The 21,313-nt window shown below is 35.1% G+C and overlaps 1 protein-coding gene across 3 annotated transcripts; it reads left to right on the forward strand.

Annotated features, from left to right (window-relative positions):
* The first annotated feature begins 9,882 nt into the window (after positions 1-9,882).
* Positions 9,883-12,888, forward strand: LOC125244180 (GTPase IMAP family member 2-like). 3 transcript variants are annotated; one of them, XM_048154212.1, is made up of 5 exons: positions 9,883-10,166; positions 10,593-10,682; positions 10,936-11,004; positions 11,114-11,758; positions 11,839-12,888. In XM_048154212.1, the coding sequence occupies exons 2-5, from the start codon at positions 10,655-10,657 to the stop codon at positions 12,096-12,098; spliced, it is 1,002 nt and encodes a 333-aa protein (XP_048010169.1). In that variant the 5' UTR covers positions 9,883-10,166; positions 10,593-10,654; the 3' UTR covers positions 12,099-12,888. The 3 variants fall into 3 exon arrangements, with proteins under 3 accessions (XP_048010169.1, XP_048010170.1, XP_048010171.1); XM_048154213.1 differs by having other exon boundaries at positions 9,892-10,166; positions 10,931-11,004; XM_048154214.1 differs by having other exon boundaries at positions 10,097-10,166; positions 10,609-10,682; positions 10,931-11,004.
* The last annotated feature ends 8,425 nt before the right edge of the window (positions 12,889-21,313 follow it).

A 21,313-nucleotide genomic window follows, 5' to 3' on the forward strand; every position in this document is an offset into this window, starting at 1 on the left:
TTAATTAATCTAAAGGGGGTATATGAAGTCATAGCATGGTAAAAACATGGTAACTTTTCAAATTTTGTGCATTCACTCATGAATGAGAAGTTACTGATACAATCTGGTTTTAGTTGAAAAACATTAAGTTATGATTGTTTTATAAGCTTACGTTTCACCGGGTCCAAACTGACCCGGGAATGCAAAAGGTGTGTTTTTAATGCATTAAAGGGTTAAAACCTTCCAAGCAACTCAAAAACTCATTATCTACACAAAGGCACCTCCCTAGCAACCAACCAGACCACCCTAGCAACTGCCTAACAAATTCCAGAAGCTTGTCAAATACTGAAAATTCTAAGCTGTAATGTTTATTTCATAGTTTTTTTTAATTTATGATTTTATATTTCATGTTTCTATATCCATGATTTCATATTTAAAGCATTATTTTCATACTAATATCTGTCTAAACATTAATGTGGCTCTGTGCACATGATAAATATGTTGTGATGATGCAGTGTGATCCATCAGATGAAAATGATGATGGACAAGCAGATTTGAGAACAAACTTTAATAAGTAAAAGATAAATGGAATGCAATATCTAACAGATGAATAATGATTATCATGCAAAGAACATAAAAATCAATCAAAACAAACTATAATAGTAGTGAATAAAGGTTGAAATAAAACACATATCTGCGTGCAAACCATATGAACTCTGAGTTCAGTGTGTATGAAGAAAATGTAGATGTGAAAAAGGATGTGAAATAGATGCAGAAAACAAGAAGTCTGTGAAATACTGCTTTTTTGTGTTTGTTTCCCCTAAAGATCAAACACAACAAAGGTAGCCTATAATAAATGGTAATAATAACGGTAAAGGTAAAATAAAGTGTGTGTATATGAGGATGTTAACTGTGACAGGATGATTCACAGGCCGGTTTATGATGACAGAGAGCAATCATGATGTGGTAGTTTGTTCCAAAGCTTACATACTCTGATACACACTCAAAACCATCCGCTGTTTCTTCTCAAAACGACTACACTTTTAGGGTGTAGTAAAGTAGGCAAATTGGGATGCTACATATGACCCTGACATATACAAGAATTCAAGAATACAAGATTGCATTAATTTCAATGACTTTTCCAAGTCTGTAAATCACTATAAAATAAAATGAATAATCCATCCATCCATCAGTACGTTGTTATTTGTCTTCTATCGTTGTGAATGATGAAACACAGATTAACCCTTAACCCTTCTAATGCATTCGGGCCCATTTTGACCTGGAAGAGGTACATACTTTGTTTTTGTTTTTTTTAATCCATAGTTTTTAGTATGGAATTGAAGCTTTGGATATGTTTAAAATACACATCATATGTTTTCCCAAGATTTTTACAATAAAAAATATAATAGATACAACCATTTAAAATAAATTTTTATTTTAATGTCTGTTTTTACCTGAAAGTGAACTGTGGCTTTACACATGAAATTATGCTGATTTTTATTAGTAAGATTCGTCTCAAATGACTTCTGTAAGACACATTTATCCTCTTTCTTACACTCACTCATGCAAACACACGATAATCTTGAAATTGAAATAAAATGACAAATTAAAGTCTGTCTGTAGATTGAAAAGTTCAAAGACAAAATAGTCTAAATTTGAAAAAAGAAAGAGGTTTTGAAAAAGAAGTGCTCATTTCCCTCTGCTGCCCCCTACTGATGAACCACTGATTCAGCCTGTTTATCATCTTTTTTTCATCTGAAAGTAAAAGATTATGCATGTAAAATGAATATATTAAGTTTGAAATCAATTCAGAGTAATACTGACGTTGTTTTGACGTTATTTTGTTAGAAAAAGAATATGTAGGTTTCAAAAATTTAGTCTGTTTTGAGCAATCAAGAGCTGTAAGTTCAAAGGAATTTAATTAATGGAGTTTATGGTAATTCTCCTATATATGTTCTTATAAATAAAAAAAAAAACAAAAAAAAAAAAACTTTGCATTCACTCATTAATGAGAAGTTACTGATCGGATACAATTTCACCGGGTCTAAACTGACCCGGGAATGCTAAAAGTGTGTTTTTAATGCATTACAAGGTTAAAAACTTAATAGCAACTCAAAAACTCATTATCTACACTAGAGCGCCTCCCTAGCAACCAACCTGACCACCCTAGCAACTGTTCCAGAAGCTTAACTATGGGGAAATTCCATCGGAAAATTCTGTATACTAAAATAAATATACTAAAATAATGTTTGATTTTTTTTCATGTTTCTATATCCATGATTTCATATTTAAAGCATTATTTTCATACTAATATCGTATTCTCTGTCTAAACATTAATGTGGCTCTGTGCACATGATAAATATGTTGTGATGATGCAGTGTGATCCATCAGATGAAAATGATGATGGACAAGCAGATTTGAGAACAAACTTTAATAAGTAAAAGATAAATGGAATGCAATATCTAACAGATGAATAATGATTATCATGCAAAGAACATAAAAATCAATCAAAACAAACAGTCATAACAGTGAATAAAGGTTGAAATAAAACACATATCTGCGTGCAAACCATATGAACTCTGAGTTCAGTGTGTATGAAGAAAGTGTAGACATGAAAAGGGAGTGATTCAGGATGTGGAATCTATGCAGAAAGTCTGAGTTTCATGAAGTTAACCTCGGAAATCACCTGCAGAAAACCTTCATTTCTTTTAACCATTACTGGGGTGATCTAGGTCACGAAAACGTCAGGCAGATCTCGGTGTTCCGACAGACACGTGATGATGAACTACTGATGAACTTCTGCAGTTCTCAACACAAGCCTTTGAATCAATCAGGCACTAAACTGAACAGAGCGTACAGAAGCTGGAACAGACTCAATGAAACATATCTTCAATAAAATCTATTTCGATAGTCCACTTTAGACAGTCTACTTACTATAAGTATTTGTAACTACATGTATCTAAATTACGACATATGCTCTCAATGACAAATGCGGAACAGTTGGTTCATGCATTCATGACCTCAAGACTAGATTACTGTAACGCTCTACTGGGTGGTTGTTCTGCTCGGCTTTTAAACAGACTACAGTTGGTCCAAAATGCGGCAGCTAGAGTTCTTACTAGAACCAGAAAGTATGACCATATTAGCCCAGTTCTGTCAACATTACATTGGCTCCCTATTAAACATCGTATAGATCTTGCTACTTACTTATAAAGCTCTAAATGGTTTAGCTCCCCAATATCTAAGCGAGCTCTTAATGCATTATAGTCCTTCACGTCTATTGCGATCTCAGAATTCAGGCCAGTTGATAATACCCAGAATATCAAAATCAACTGAAGGCGGCAGATCCTTTTCCTATTTAGCACCTAAACTCTGGAACAATCTTCCTAGCATTGTTCGGGAAGCAGACACACTCTGTCAGTTTAAATCTAGACTAAAAACACATCTCTTTGCTCTTGCATACACATAACACATTATCAATACATTAACATTTTCAAATCCGTTAAAGGATTGTTACGCTGCAATAATTAGGTCGGCCGGAACCGAGAACATTTCCTATAACACTAGATATACCTGTACATCAGAATAAGAATGGCATCTACGCTAATATCTGTCTCTCTGCTTATCCTGAGGTTTTCCGGGTGCTGGATCCAGGCCGTATCCAGATCAGATGGAGAACCTATGTCTGGACCTGACTACAACGTAGCCCAGGAGACAATGGGCCTACAGATCCAGTTCTGGCTGCATCTATAATTCAGATTTTTAATCTCTGTATCCGCTTACATATATTTATATATAATCTATTTTTAATCTCTATAATAAAAATGTATAATTCAGATTTTGATCTCCATATCCATTTACATATATTATATATATCTTCCAAGGGGTTTTTTCCCTCCTAGGACTTTTTTCCCAGTGTTAGCACGCTGGGTTTTTCTCCTAGGGGGTTTTTTCCACCCCTGGGAGTCAGCCGACATTGGCTTAATGTAGCACCATCTTGTATATGTTACATATTACCACGCTTGTTTGTACAGCTTATTTTTAACCACTTCTCTTTTTTTCTGTGCTTCTAATATGTAAAGCTGCTTTGAAACAATTACCAATTGTAAAAGCGCTATATAAATAAAGTTGACTTGACTTGACTTGACTTGACATGTCAACTAGCAGTCATTAGAGTATTAGTAGACTGTTAGGATAGAGTTAGTAGAATAAGTGCAATCCCTTTAAATGCAAATGAGCTCCGCTTTCCAGAAGAGGGCGGAGCTTTAACAGCTCAACAACAACAAAGCTGGAGAATCTCACGCAGCCAAAATGAGGATTGTCAGTAACGGTGTTCAGCCTTACATTGTTCAAACCGGAGTCGACACTGATGGAGAGACTCAGGAAGAAGTTACAATTTTTAGACGTTTCTGAACGGTTAGTGGATAAATTGATGTAGTTGCTGTGGAGTTGATTCAACTCATCCACTAGCATGTGCCGTCATGTTCATCTTTTGTGTTGAATTGACCCTCGTTTGTGAAGCAGTCCGGCGTAAAATGACGGCATGTCAACAACACTCTACTACAACAACTCTTCCTCTTCTCTAAAGCAGCCCAACATGGCCCCGCCCCCTTTGTTGTGTGTTCTCGGGGGCGGGGTTTATGTAAATTTTAGGGTTTGTGATGTCACTAACCCGGAATGAAGCTCGTCGTAATCCCTACCAGCCGTTTGTTGTAGTCGAATTCTTTAAAAGAAAATATCTCCTTTGAAGAAAGGAAGTTTAATTCTGAGAATCCTTTAAATTAATCAAGCATCATCTCAAAAGATCTGGTCAAACACAGAATAAACGCTGAAATTGACCGTAGATGAATCTCAAAGGGATAATCCAGTATAGTAGCAATTTTCTCAAAAACATTGTGAAATTTTGTTACAATTTAAAGGGGCTATATGTAAGTATTTTCATGCATTAATAACTTATTGTGTGAGCATCTTGTAACGACACTCAAAAAACGAGACCTTCCCCGACTTCCTAGGATGTCTATGAAAGCATGCAGATTAATTTTAGTGTGAATGACTCACTCGGGATGGTTTTGCTGGGAAAATCAAAGGATGTGACGTTCACGCTCCCGAGAGACTCTCTTCTGTTCAATGACGCATGAAACGAATGCTTACACAATGGGCCTGTCCTAATACCCACTCTTGTGGTCTTTGCAGTTGACCACTCGACTACCTACATGACGTATTTCCTGTAGCATTCTGGGCCAAGTGTTCAAGTGAAGACCGCAAGTGTGTGTAAAACTTCTGATTACCCAATGGGACACACTTACAGTGTTCACAGAGCTATATTTATTTACACATTTTGAATTTCAATACTTTGAACACATACTCATCTTTGCAGCAATAAATTGTGCTGCAACACTTTATGTTTTACTACCCAATTATATGTGATTTTGAGGCGAATTAATTTTACGTACACTAGAATGTTTTCATCAACATCTCATGATGTGCTTAGCCTCGAATACCGCTCCGAAGCCAACGGCTGCGTCCAAAATCACATCAAATGTGGGTATTTGGACAGGCTCCGTGTTCAGGATAATGCCGATTGAGTCAATCTGTACTGTAAAGTCATGCAAATGCAAAGAAAATTATTAATTCAAACTATAGTCTCACATGTAGGTTAAAGTCTCAAATATACTTTATAATCAAACTATAATAACTGTGTAATTTCAATAACCTCATCTGTCGACATGATGCCGGTGAATCTCAGAGCTGCTGCAAACATCCATATCACTACAGAGTTAAATCAACCCTGCTTAGAGTACATATGGAGTACGCACTCTCTAAATAGTGTTAAAGTAACACTGAAGCAGAGTTAAAGTCAGTTGTAGTTTTTGTATCTCTGATTCTGCTTGTTAACAGCAGGTGTTCATCACTAATGCTCAATCATCACCTAATTAATTGCTTAATTATCTCCTTAACTTTTAACTCTGCTTCAGTGTTACTTTAACACTATTTAGAGATGGACCATATGTACTCTAAGCAGAGTTGATTTAACTCTGAGTATTTTGCTGTGTACAATCAGATGATTTAAAGGTGCAGTAAGCGATTTCTGAGAAACACTGTTGATATTTGAGATCAGCAAAACAAACACACCCCTACCCAAAAGGATCACACCCCTATCTTGATAGCTCCGCCCACAAATTCAACATGCTATGCAACGCACAGGCACCTCCCCCACAATGAGTGTATACACCCCTTACTGCTGATTGGCTACTGCAAGTGTGTTTCAGTGCTCGGTCCAATCCACTGTCAACACTTACTGCAGCTTTAACTTCAGTTTTCTCATTGCTGTCTTTTTATTGGGTGTTTATTTTGTTATTGAGAGTACAGTAGCCTATATCACTGCAAATGCATTTACAAATGAGCCTTGAATCACGTTCAGTTTCTTGCAACGAGTTTCTTGAGCAGCAAATCATCATATTAGAATGATTTCTGAAGGATCATGTGACACTGAAGACTGGAGTAATGATGCTGAAAATTCAGCTTTGATCACTGGATATAAATTACACTTTACTATATATTCACATAGAAAACAGCTGATTTACATTGTAAAAATATTTCACAATTTTTACTGTATTTTTGATCAAATAAATGCAGTGAGCAGAAGAGACTCTTTCAGAAAAGTAAAAAAAAATGTTTAATTATTCCAGACTTTAGTGTATGTGTGTGATGTGTTAAACAGCATGTTTGTGTTTAGTCCATATTGGATTTGAGTGTTTGTCTCATTGATTTAATCATGATGTAAGAGCTGGATCACAGTATCAGAGTTAAAGGTTATCAGGCCAGATTGTTGCTTTCTCTTCAAAGCAAAATAAACAACATGAAGATGTAAGCAGGATGGATTTTGGGGAGATTTTCCCATAAACAAAGGTGTTCCTGTAATCAGTACATTTGAATGAATGTGACTAATAAGGTCTGCTCATGCTGAATCATGCATGAATCAAATCTGCTCGTGTTCATTTATCTAACAAATGACTTCCAGGGCAGAAATTCCAGTGTAATGGGAAAATGGACCAGACGAGTCTGTATTTTTCTTCTTCTCTGTTCTATTTAACATATTTTGAATCATATTCTGATATTCTGTCACAACCTTTCAATATAAATTCTGACATTTATTTTCTTCCAGGAAAAAAGCAAGCGCTGTGACTGATGAATTTTTTAATCACAAAACCACTTTTGACCCAAAAAGTCAGGCTGAAACATCTAAAATAAAAATAGATGATTATTGTGTCTCCACCGCCCCCTAGTGCTGAGCAATGATTATAACTACTATATTCTGAAGGGTCGAGCTGTCAAATGACACACTCCCATGACCTTTGAACTTCACTGACAGGATTGAAACACTCTTCAGCTCATGCGCACTAACATCCTCTCAGGCTCAGGAAAAATGGGCTTTGACTTTCTAATGAATTTTCCAACAAAAACTGATTTTAAGGTATAAAAGTGATTTCTGATTCTGCTGTTTAAAATTGTGATGCATTTTAATTTATCTCTTTTGTTGTTAGTTAAAAGTTAACAATGATGACATGATGAAATTGTAATTGTAATAGTTTACTAATTATGACATAAAATATTTAAAATATGAAATGAACATTATTACATTAAAGTTAAAGACTAAAGACCCGGATTATTATCCAACTAAAACTATTAAAACATTTCTGTTAATCGAAATAAAGCTTAAATAAAATAAAATAAAAAAATAAAATAAAATAAAATAAAATAAAATAAAATAAAATAAAATAAAATAAAATAAAATTAAAATAAAATAAATAAAATAAATAAAATAAATTAAATAAAAGCTATTAGTTTAAAAAGTTAAATTAAATGAAAATTAGAAATGAAATTGAAATACCTTTAAGTTGAAGCACTAAAATTAACTAAAAAAAAAACTAAAATTAAAAAAAAAAAACTAAAACTGAAATAAAAATAAATTAAACAGCAATATTTAAAAAAAAAATAAACAAAAGTAAAATGAACATGAAACCTAAAAATATGAAAAGCTAATTCAAAATATCAATAAAACTATAAAAAATAAAATAAAAACCAAAATAACACTGTTAAAGACTGGTCAATATATTTTAATAAACATTTAATTCATTTATTATAATTATAATACTTTTGCCTTAAGCACAAATTATTCCTGACAGTTGATCAATTCAATTGATGTTATTACCATATAAAGGTTAAAAACTACTGAGAAATATTAATTACAAATATTAATAAAATACATTTGATCAATCAATATTAAATATTCTGAAATATTAGAGATACACACTCTCTCTCTCTCTCACACACACACACACACACACACACAATTCCTCACTGCGAAGGGAAAGAAATAAAAATGTTAATTCCCGATCATGTTGAGGGCAGAGATGTCATCAGAGAGTCAGAGATTGTTCCCGTATCAGACAGTAATCAGATTACAGCTTCATCTGCTCTTCTTCTGGACAAATGGACTCATAAACCCGCGTCACACACAGCAGTCCCATTCATCCAGACCAGACATAATTCTGCTCAGGGTCGAGGAGGCTTTCTCAGACTCTTACAGCTGCTTCATGTTGCCTCAAATTAAAAAAAGTATGTTTCAGGAAGATTATGTTGAGCATGGTTCCTGACGGAGGCTGTCAGCGGCAGCTGTGGCTCCTGAACCAAACCTGATTATGATTTATTGCCATATTTGTGTGAGATGAGGAAACATGGACTCAATATGGTTTCTTCAAAACAATGTCAGCGACAAGAGAAATCAGACTTTTGTAAATATACATAAATATACACAATAAAACTAAGAGCATGAAAACCAAAAAGGGTTTTTTATTGATATATGCAATATATTCAAATATACATATGCAAATAGTAAATCTATCTCCACATGGCACATATGTAGATATTATTCTGAGGTATTTGATTATATTCCTGCTGATATCCATCATTCTCATGAAGCGCTCTGATGTCTGGCCGCGGTTCAGGTTAGTGTCGAGTCTCACAGTAAATCTGCAGAAATGAAAGCATCTCTGGAGCAGGATGAGCTCCTGCCGGTTATTTACACGTCTCTGAACGGATCACAGGGAGATTTATGGAAACACAGCTGCTGATTTATTGCAGATTCCAGTCAGTATGAATGCTGCAGTTGAAGTGTTTGCTTCGGTATGAGAATGACTTAAAGGGGTGGCTGATTATGATGTGACTTTTTTAACTTTAGTTAGTGTGTAATGTTGCTGTTTGATCATAAACAACATCTGCAAATTTACAACGCTCAAAGTTCAATGCAAAGAGAGAAATTTTCTGTTTAAGGACTACAACACACGGCTGGTAGGGACTATAACGAGCTTCTTCCCAGGTTAGTGACATACAATTTACATAAACCCCGCCCCCGAGAACACACAACAAAGGGGGCGGGGCCATGTTGGGCTGCTTTAGAGAAGAGGAAGAGTTGTTGTAGTCGAGTGTTGTTACTCCATAACATTAACATTACTGTTAACTGGATTCATTTCAGTCTGATCATATTTTTTTTCCAGGCACATCTTACCAATTCCAAACCACATCAATCTTAATAACTACTATTAATTTTGTATTTAATCATTTAATTGTTCATGAAGGCTGTAAATGAAATATGCCTTTTTATGCCTTTACTCTTTTTTTTTTTTTTTTTTTTTTTTGTGTGGGTTTATAGTATTAAGCCAATGCAGGATGAGACCATTCACATTTTTTGTGAAAATCCTGACATATATTTGTAGATCTCATTCTATTTATTTGTGCATATGATTTTTTTTTTTTTTTTTTTTTTTTGAATCTCTTTAAATTTATTTGTGGATCATAATCTATTTATCTGGAATAATGGAACAATTCTATCTCCATATATTTGGCAGATGCTTCAAAGGGACTTAGTGTAAGTTGCTTTAAAGTGTCTGCCAAACGCACAGATGTGAAGTAAAGTTGCTGAAATGACTGTGACCTGTTACTTCTGCTTGTAAATATGTACTTGTTTCTGTATCTAACACCTAAGAGAACTGTAAGTTGACTCCTTTTTTTTATCTTCCACACCCTTTAGACAGGCAAATGTGTACCTGAGTTACCTGTATGGCATTGTCAAAGTGAAAGTATTTTATATACGGAAGTAAAGAAGAAAAAACAACTAGCATTGCAAGGTAAGTTGATAGCTCATACTATTTTAAGAATTATTTTGATATATTTTTGATTTCATGTTTCCTGTGATTGCTTTTACAAATTGAAAATGAAGCTTTTAAGTGTATCCTGTTGTTGTATAAGCTTTTGGTTCACTTGAACCTGAAACGGGAGAATGATGACGCAATACTTCCAAAGGGTTGCTTTTATGTCTTTAAAAACTTATATGTGCTCTCTGTCTTTGTCTTTATATTGGAAATACTTTTTCAATAAAGATTTGAAAAATGTTTTTAAGAAAATATCGTAATTATATTTCCTGTGAGAGAGGGTTCGTATTAGCAACATAATGAGCAATGCTAAATGCTAAAAAAGTTTTAAAAAGGTGAACCCAGTGCTTATACACCTTTACTACTATGCAATTTTAAATTATGAATTATTCTGCTCAACAGTGTTCACCTTCCCCAGGCTTGGACATTTACGTCATCTGTCTTCAGTGATTAAAGGCATTTCAATGTTCAATGAAGCAGCTGGACAAAATAGTGAGTATTAAATGAAAATTTAGAAAAATAATTTTCACTGTAAAAAGTAAATTTCACGATTTGTTATCTTAATTTTTTTTTCTCAAATCAACTTATATTCATATGTTGTTCAGGTAATATAATATTTTTAATTTGTTGATTACACTTTGTTTTATGATTTCTTTGTATAAACTTAATTGTTTAGTATCAACAAAGTCAAAATTTTAAGACTTACTTTTGAATTACTTTTACAACAATCATTTTTACAGCGCAGAAGAGCATGTTGTAAAATCATCTTTGAGCAGCTTAGCTGTGATCATGGCTACTAGATTCTCAGCCTCGAGTGAGTGAATCTTCTCTCTCTCTAAGTGTTTTTCCAACAAATAAATATTTTATAAAAAGCATTATGGAATAATCATTTGATTTTATTCCATGGGTTTCTCTACAATCAGAGCTCAGAATTGTGATCCTAGGAAACTCGGGAGATGATACGAATAAAGTTCTAAAATCAATCCTAAACTGTGAGAATCTGTCAGGACAGAAAAATGGTCTGTGTAATATACATAAAAGCGAACAAGCAGGAAGGAGGATCAGAGTTGTTGAAGCACCAGGATGGGACAGAACCTCAATACAACCATCAGCAGAGAACATAAAAGAAGAAGTTGAAAGAAGCGTGTCACTTTGTCCTCCTGGACCTCATGCTCTGCTTCTGGTCATTCCTGTGAAGATCTCTGAAGAACCTTCCACAAATGAAATTACAGCGGCACAGACGCACATGGAGTTGCTGTCAGAGCGCGTCTGGAAACACACTATCCTGCTGTTTGCTTGTGATGAAGGAGTGGGAGATTGTGCCATCAAAGCTCACTTCCAGAAAGCAAAGAACATCCTGGACAATTGCAAAGGCCGAAGCTACGTTCTTGAGAGCCACGCTAAGATCAGTGAACTCTTTACCAAGATAGAAGACCTGGTGGAGGAGAACCGTGGTGAGGTCTTCATACCACAACCTTACTATGAACTGATTCAGAGCAAGACACGAGAAGCGTCTGGTGAGAGTGAGCTCAGACAGAGACGTGGAAGTTTGGACAATCCTCCTAACTGTGAGTATTATTTCACAAAAGCCATAGCTGCTCACACATTTGCTAATGTAATAATCTATTATTGCTCTTTTCCGTTACAGTAAGTAAAACAGATTCAGAGGAGAGGAAAGAAACAGTAGAGGCTCCCAAGCATAAGAATTCAGAAGACATCAACATTCCACAGATCTATACATGGATGGGTATTGTTGGAGCACTTCTTGGCTCAGTTGCTGGTGCCGAACATGGAGTAGTAGGAGCTTGCATTGGAATAGTCTGTGGTGCCATTGTGTTTTTTTTACTCGCAGTTCTGACTATTTACATTTACATTCGTTTTTATCAATCTACACGTAATACTCAGTAGCACATGTGCAATTCTGTAAGAATGAGCCTTTAGCCACAGAAATACTGCAAAGTCCCAAAGACGGTCAGAGTACAGAGATATGAACAATTGTGAATAGAGACAATTCAGAATAGAGTAGTTTTTAGGAAATGTCCCTTGTACAGATAATCTCTTGAAAATTGTGAGGGAGCTGTTTAAGACCAGTTTTGAAGATTATTCCATTATCGAGCGAAATTGAGTGTCTTGAGACAATGGTTGACAATGTACAAAAGATGTGTATAGACACTAATTATTCATCATTATGGATATATTTGTGCATTACTTTATATCAGCATTAAGTTCATCTTAAAAGGGATGAACTGCACAGCAAAATCCAGAGTTAAATCAACTCTGCTCAGAGTTTCTTCAGTGTTATTTTAACACTATTTAGAGAAGGACCATATGTACTCTGAGCAGATCTGATTTAACTCTGGAGATTTTACTGTGTGGATGCCTCTTTAGTTCTGACATCGTTTTAGGGTCATACCACATTTATATGTATATATATATATATTTTTTTTAAGATGAAGATCTAAAGAAAAGCAGATGTTTGCTCCATTTTGTTGCTTATTGTGTTGATGGATTTGCCTGAGCTATTGTTTTAAAAAGAGGAACTGGATCATATTTATGAACATCTAAATGTTGTGTTCTTTGTCTGTTAATGGTCTTGGACATTATAAGTGATGTGTAGCTGAAGACATTAGCATGTTTAAATGACTACACACATCACCTGTATATACAATATGTAAATAAAAACTTCTTTGGGATGTTATGTGTATGATGAAGATGTTTCTTTACGTCTGAACTAGCTACACCCATCACTCGGTAAGCAGATAATGATTTGGAAAATACTGACATAGTTTAAAGGTGCCCTAGAACCAGTTTTCACAAGATGTAATATAAGTCTAAGGTGTCCCCTGAATGTGTCTGTGAAGTTTCAGCTCAAAATACCCCATAGATTTTTTTTATTACATTTTTTATTTTGGGGCATAATTTTAAATGCTCGTGCTCCCCGCCCCCGAGCTCACAACTCTTTAATACATCGCATAAACAAAGTTCACACAGCTAATATAACCCTCAAATGGATTTTTACAAAGTGTTCATCATGGAGCATGTCTAATGTCATCTGCTTGCTTACCTAGTCTGATGATTCAGCTGTGCACAGATCCAGACGTTTTGCCCTTGTCTAATGCCTTGAACATGGGCTGGCATATGCAAATATTGGGGGCGTACATATTAATGATCCCGACTGTTACGTAACAGTCGGTGTTATGTTGAGATTCGCCTGTTCTTCGGAGGTCTTTTAAACAAATGAGATTTACATATAAGAAGGAGGAAACAATGGAGTTAGAGACTCACTGTATGTCATTTCCACTGATGTAATGGTTAACTCTAATTTGAGAAAATGCAAAAAATGCAAATGAAATATAAGTTATGGTTAACAATAAAGCTTTCTATTCAAGGGAGAATTTTATTGAGTAAGGCAGAAGAGTGAGCGAGAGCAGCATACATTTTCTCTTCACTTAGTACCCCACATATGCTCACAAATGGATAAATCATCTGGAGAGACAAACCTAATAAAATTAAGAAAATTGTTCTTGTTAATGGATTATCTAGGGGGGTTAAATGTTCTTAATTTTACTATTTTCGACCAAGTTCTAAAAATTAATTGGCTTAAAAAAATCAAACTAGCATATTCAATACAGTCCCATATTTTTTATTTGAAAAACTTGATTAAATTTTTGTTGCAATGTCCTTATATAACTGGTAAACTTCCTGTTGCTTTGGCTAATTATCACAAACAAGCACCACTGTTCTGGTCACATTTGTACATTTCTATCTCATACACCGCGGGTCCCCTTACATGTTAAGTTGCCATTTTGTGCCGGAATGTTTCTACAGGAGCCCTAAACGGACAAACACTCTACAGAGTGCGCTTCATCACTATGTTGTTCTTGTGCTAAATTGTTCATGTTTTTAGAGGCAGCTTGCATCATCAGTACTTTGAATATGCACAAAGAAGTAGTAGTCGTCGTCTGGTTTATTAGAAGCAGTTCTTTGTTAGAAGTAAGAAGAAACCTCATTACTTCACACAAGCTACTCTCTGCTCTCTCAGATGAAGACATGTCGGCCAGACGGCCACCGTAGCTTCTCCGAAAGGGAGGGGTGTGCACCGTTAGTTGCAGTTCGCAACCTCACCACTAGATGACTAAAATTTACATACTGCACCTTTAATAATGTTAACTAAATTCTCAGATGTAGATATTAATAATACAACCTTACAAAATATTCAACTTTTTGTAAATGGTCTCTCCTTTTTGATAAATGTTTTAATAACAATTTTAGAAAAAAATTCCTTTAATGTCGGATCCATTCCTCCATGTAAACCTTATTGTATATCTTGGCACTGCATTTGGACATTACCATATAAATATGTTATTTCTAATAAAGTAAAAGAAATAATTTACAAAATTATTCATAGATGTTATCCTGTAAATGCAGTAGATATATTCATACTGTTGATCCTACAAAACCCATATTTTCTGAAAAACAAAATTATGTTATTAATCTTTTAATTATTTTTGACAAAGTTTTACAATAACTCAAAAGAAACCCTCACATACTACCATTTTGTAACACTGATCTCACAATATATTTTGAAACTTTTTTAATCAAGAGATCACAAAACAAAAATCTTATAAAAACAATACAAATTTTAAAGCTTTTCGAATTCATGTAACTGTCCTAGTATTATATGGATTATTTTGAGGAGGCTCTGCCTCCCTTGCCTGCTCGGAGGAACGCCCCTGAACTCACCATCCACTTTATTAGGTACACCTGTTCAACTGCTCATTAATGTAAATATCTAATCAGCCAATCACATGCCAGCAACTCAATGCATATTATTCATTCCAAAATTGCTGAATGCCAAAATATGTTTTAGATTATATTATCTTTTTATCTAATATAAATGCATATATTCCTTTTTTCAGTATGAATGCCAGACATATTAGATGATATTAACATTTTTATTTGAAATACCACCTATGCTATTTAATTTAAATCTCATTATATTTAATTAATGAAGATCTTATTGTTCTTGCTCTAATTTACTCCAAATTATGTCTACATTTTACAAAATTATCTGAAAATAATGTGTCTGTATGACATAATTTCAAATCTGGGGTGAGTTTCCCGAAAGCATCGTTAGCCAACTATGGTCCTAAGTCCCATTGAACTCTATTGGTAACGACGGAACTTGCGACCATAGTTCGCTTTGGGAAACGCACCCCTGTTTTGTTGTGCTGATAGTTTTGACCGTATCTCGGACATATGTCCAATTGGTTAAAAACAATTTTTAAGCATCAAAGGCATAATTAATGATGCATTTACTTTAATGCATAAAATCTTCTGTTTAATTACTCTTCCTGTCATTCATATTCCACTTCAGTATCCAGTAGAGCAACACCAATCCAACTCAATCCCCCTCAGGAACTGAACGAGAGCCGTTCTTGAATTCTGCTCAAGCCTGCAGTCAGTGTAACGTGTGTCTGAGGGGATCTCCAGCGAGATTCAGTCACGGAAGCAGATTCCAGCACAATGAGTTTCCCACTTGCCCAAGCTGTCAATGATTTATGAATGAGAAGCTTCACTTCACTGTAATTCCCTCAAGTACGGCTGAAAGAGAATCAAGCTTCATTACAGCAGCCGATGACTGACTCCGGCCAAACTGCAACCATCTGAGAATTATTTAAAGGTGAAGGGTGCCATTTTTATGTTAAAGGTACACTATGTAACTTGTTTTTAAATATGAAAGCATCTTCCAAACCATGTTTTTGTTTCATCCTGAATCACTACAGTATTATCAATACTATCACACCCAATGGAAACACATGCACATGACTCAAATGTTCACTAATAATCATTATAAACATTGGTGCTAAAATAAAAATCACTAATAATGGCTATTCGAGTGAGGTGATACTGGCTATATAAAGGGATTTTATGGTAGTAAATATTTACCTCTAAATTATGCACCATTTATCCTCTGTAATACCATGGTGTAACCACTAGATGGCTGTATATATAAAGGCAGAGGCTATTTACACTAAGTGAAAGTAGCAATATACTGTATATATAACAGACCATGTGAAAGTATCAGTTTCTTGCAATAAGAGTAAATAGTAATTATATGCTATCTATACCTACTTCATATTGGCAGATATTATTTGCACCTCAGTGTTTTTGTACATTAACATGATGCAATAATATCATAGAGTGTAAATGATTATATTTATTACAATTATTAAATGGATGCTGCCTTATTGGGAGAATAAAAAAACCCTACTTACACCTTCCCCTAACCATACCCAATAAACACTTTTAATATTATTAAACACTCGTTCTCAGTTTATTTCCACTTTTAGAACATCAATTTTTTATTTTTATTGAGAATAAATGTCAGCTAGGCAAAAGGCAGATTTGAACCTGCGTCAGTCGTGTTACTTGCTACTGCTGCGCCGCTGAAAACGGTGAATTCAGAGCGTCTTTTTTAAAACTTGAGTGGCCCAACCAGACATTGGTGGGCGGAGCTAGTGTAAATAGTGTTTGCCAACAAGGGACGCTATTTGCACTTAGTGTAAATAGACACTCCGATATGGGCATATATGTGACCTGTGCAGGCAAAATGAGTCGCAATGAACAAAATTAAAAAAAAAAATATTTTCACAATCTCTATTAAAAAAAAAAAACCTTCAAAAATGATTTATAATTTTTTGGAATCCAACAAAAAAATGACTGAGCTACATCTGTTTGAAGCCAATAGAGTCAGCAAAGTCAATTTTGAGAAAAATCGTTTTCTGAAGGTTCCAAAACAAAATCATCTAGCAAATATACCTTAAAATCCCTGTTAATAACACACACACCCCGTCAAAAACAAATATCTATAGGAAAATATATATATTCCACTTTTTGTTTTAGGCCTACTGTAATTCTGTGTGTCTGTCAGATTCGTGTGCTGTCTGAGGCGTCTTTGTCATCGATTTGTTTACATCAGCATGAGTTTGAAAATCACATTTCATTGGTTCAGACTCATCAAAAATTCGCTACCAATATTCACAAATTTGCTGCGCTTTAAAACGATAAACTTGTGCTGAGGGGAAGCGCGAGTGGTGAAGTGCAAAGAGAAAAACGGCATTTTTCATGGTCAAACGAAAGGTACTTCTCTCAGAAAACATACAAATAAAGATAATTTTAGATGTTTAATTGCTATTTGAAGCATTTGGATCACTAGACGAGGGCTTAATGAACTCATTTTTTTGTTAAAACCTCAAATTCGACTATTTTTAGCTCGCATTCCGACTCGTTTTGCCAGCACGTGTAAACATGGCTGTGTATTCCCTTGTTGCTAGGAACAATGATTTCAGACATAATAATTTACTTGTATGTTTTGCATTTGGATATATATTTAGACATTATTAAATGGATAGTTTGCCAAAAAAAGGAATAAAAAGTAGGAATAAAAAAATACTATGACTTCAATGGCTATCGTGAACTGATTGATTACCAACATTCTTCAAAATATCTTCTTTTGTGAAGAAACTTATACAGGTTTGGAACAACTTGAGGTGAGAAAATGATGACAAAATTTTCATTTTTGGGTGAATTATCCCTTTAAAGACTACTTTTTGTCAACGTTGAGATTGTTTTTTGGCTTTTTGTTAATTTAAGTTTATTTGATGTGTCACTTTTTGCATAATTGTCTTGATCAGTCACACGAAAGTACTCAGAACACTGCGACTGGGGCTATATTGCAAAATATATAAAGAAATCATACACCCGGAATGACAGTGCATCAATGCTGCACCAACAAATACGATATGATAGTTTTGTGTAAGAAACGCTCAATTCACACTCGATAAAAACAAAACAACACACACAAATGTATCAAATATCATTTATTTCTTTTTTATAAAAGCATTTTTTTATATCTTAAAAAATTTGAACTTTCATTGTATTGTTTGTAATGCTGTAAAATAGGAATCCAAGGATGAAGCAAAGAATCTGAGATAAAATGAATCCTCGTGTGTGCTAAATACACATACAAACACGAGGCCGAGTGAAAGATGTGTTTTCCTACAGAACAGGCAGGAATGTCAGTACTGTAACCATCAGAAAATCTCCAGTGTTAGACAAAGAAAACTAAATCAAGCGTTTGCCCACGTATGATCAGTGCTGAAGAGGAAGAGGAGATTGTGCGGCTGAAGGCTAACAAAATAACGCAAGAAGTGTCTTGAGAAAAGGCACGTTCGTTCGTAGACGACAAAAAGAAACACGTGACTGAATCATATTCTAAAAATACCGTTATCTTATTTGGAGAACTTTTTGCCACAGTTTCCACCCAATTCATGCACACAATTCTACATTAATGTGGCAACCGTAAACAACCAACACTTCTAAATAATGCGTTTTTCCTCATCTTAAATGATTTGAGACTCTGCATTTTCACATTTCCATGTTTCAACGCTCTCTTGTGTAAATAAAGCAGTCCTATCAGATGATCGCCATGCAAATATACAGTTGAGGTCAGAATTCATTCATTATTAGCCCCTTTGAGCAAAAAAGGCTGTGGAAATAAATATGCATTGTTTATTCTTTTGAAAAAATGCACAAAAATCAAACCTTTCATTAAAGTAAACAAACATTGAAAATGAGGGGAAATCACATTGTAAAATAAATGTTTTTCTCTTACACAGCAAAATGCTCAGAGTTAAATCAACTCTGCTTAGAGTACATATGGTGAAGCAGAGTTAAAGTTAAGGAGATAATTAAACAATTAATTAGGTGATGATTGAGCATTAGTGATGAACACCTGCTGTTAACAAGCAGAATCACTGAAGAAAAGAGAAACACAAAACTACAACGGACCTTTAACGCTATTTAGAGAGGGATCATATGTACTCTATGCAGAGTTGATTTAACTCTGGGGATTTTGCTGTGAATACACGGCCACAATTATTGGCACACCTAGAAATAGGTGTAAATAGTAAAATATCTCTGAAGTATATTCCCATTTACATTTTTTATGAATATTTTGTTGTAATATTTTGTGAATTTTTTGAATGAAGGATCAAAGGGATAAACAATGCAGATTTATTTTCCACAGCCTGCTTTGCTCATATTTACCTAATAATTCTGACCTCAAGCAAAATCATCACCAGTTCACACATTTCTATCACATTTCTCAGCCCTATAGTTTAACATTCAACTGTTGTCTTTAATAGGGTAAATGTTCTTGCAAATGTACTGTATATGGTATGTTTTTTGTAATTGTAGGGAAATTAGTCAGGGTAGACGCCATATTTAATTTTTAGTTCGTTCAGCCCTGTCTTTAGGTGCAATGTCACGTCATTTTTTGCAGAGATTTTTGTTGACTCTCTCACAGCCTCGTTTTTATTCACAAAGCATTAAATATGTCATCCACCCTGACTGAAGACCATGATTTTTGGACAAAAGTACTCTGCTGGGATAACCAGATCAGTCCATCCAATCTGAGAAGAACATGAGCAATAATGAGTTAATAGTTCTTTCTTAACAGAAAATCAATGGAAGACGTTCTCAAAACTCGAACTGAAGCTCTGAATGGATGACGTTCTCTCCTAATCAAGCATTTTCAGGTGTTTTTTCTTCCATCTACATTGAGAGTAAATTCAAAACTAGTGTTAAATATCTCGAGTCGTTGAGTGTGTGATTCCAGAAATACATACTAGCCACGTAAACACTGAAACAACACTGGGTGTCTCATGACTGACGACAACAGAAATGGATTGGAACATGTTTGGGGTTTTGAAGAACGCAAACAATGTGCTAACATTCACAAATTTGACCGTAAACTGATCTCCATGTTTGTTATTAGACAAGCAGTCAGTCTCCAAAAAAAGTGATGTCACTGCATTAATAACTAGTTACTAGTCAGACTGATTTGTAAAAGCGGTTGTCTGCACTTTTCAGATGCAAAATGCATGTCACTTTCAAATAAACAAATTCAGAAGGTTCAGCAGACAGAAGTGGAGTGACATCTGAATTAGCTGCAGTGTGAACATGGCTGCTGACATGGCATTACACTAGTAAGACTCGTAAGAAAACCTGACAGAGTTGTTTGTGGCATTGGATTAAACACCGTGTCCTAACGAGACGCGACGCGATAAAAGGCATCTTTTCCATGTTAATCAGAGATTTTGTCCTAACCAGCCACAATTTGCAGCGATTTCTATTTCGGTGACGTCACGCTGGAACAACAACAACATGCAATCTGACAATGATAATCTCAGGTACTGATTATGTGCTTTATTTAATGTTAAATTAATTTAATTTGAGTTTGAATATCATTTTGTGTATTCTATGACAAAGACTATTTCAGTCACTTAGTATGTTTCTTTAAATGTTTAAAAGGTGTAATATTTATGAATTTGATTATGTGCTTATCCATTTGGGTGCAAGTGCAGTGCGCTTGAAGAGAGACTCCACCCACATGCTCTTCTGATTGGCTGTGATTTTTGATTTATTTAGTTGCGAGTGCAGTGCGCCTGCAGAGAGACTCCGCCCACATGCTCTTCTGATTGGCTGTGATTTTTGATCGATTTAGTTGCGAGTGCAGTGCGCCTGCAGAGAGACTCCGCCCACATGCTCTTCTGATTGGCTGTGATTTTTAATTTATTTAGTTGCGAGTGCAGTGCGCCTGCAGAGAGACTCCACCCACAAGCTCTTCTGATTGGCTGTGATTTTTGATCGATTTGGTTGCGAGTGCAGTGCGCTTGCAGAGAGACTCCGCCCACACGCTTTTCTGATTGGCTGTGATTTTTTATTTTGGTTGCGATTGCAACGCGCTTGCAGAGAGACTCCACCCACAAGCTCTTCTGATTGGCTGTGATTTTTGATTGATTTGGTTGCGAGTGCAGTGCGCTTGAAGAGAGACTCCACCCACATGCTCTTCTGATTGGCTGTGATTTTTAATTTATTTAGTTGTGAGTGCAGTGCGCCTGCAGAGAGACTCCACCCACACGCTCTTCTGATTGGCTGTGATTTTTGATTGATTTGGTTGCGAGTGCAGCGCGCTTGCAGAGAGACTCCGCCCACATGCTCTTCTGATTGGCTGTGATTTTTGATTGATTTGGTTGCGAGTGCAGTGCGCTTGAAGA

The sequence above is a fragment of the Megalobrama amblycephala genome, linkage group LG13, assembly GCF_018812025.1.
Source record: "Megalobrama amblycephala isolate DHTTF-2021 linkage group LG13, ASM1881202v1, whole genome shotgun sequence".
NCBI lineage: Eukaryota > Metazoa > Chordata > Actinopteri > Cypriniformes > Xenocyprididae > Megalobrama > Megalobrama amblycephala.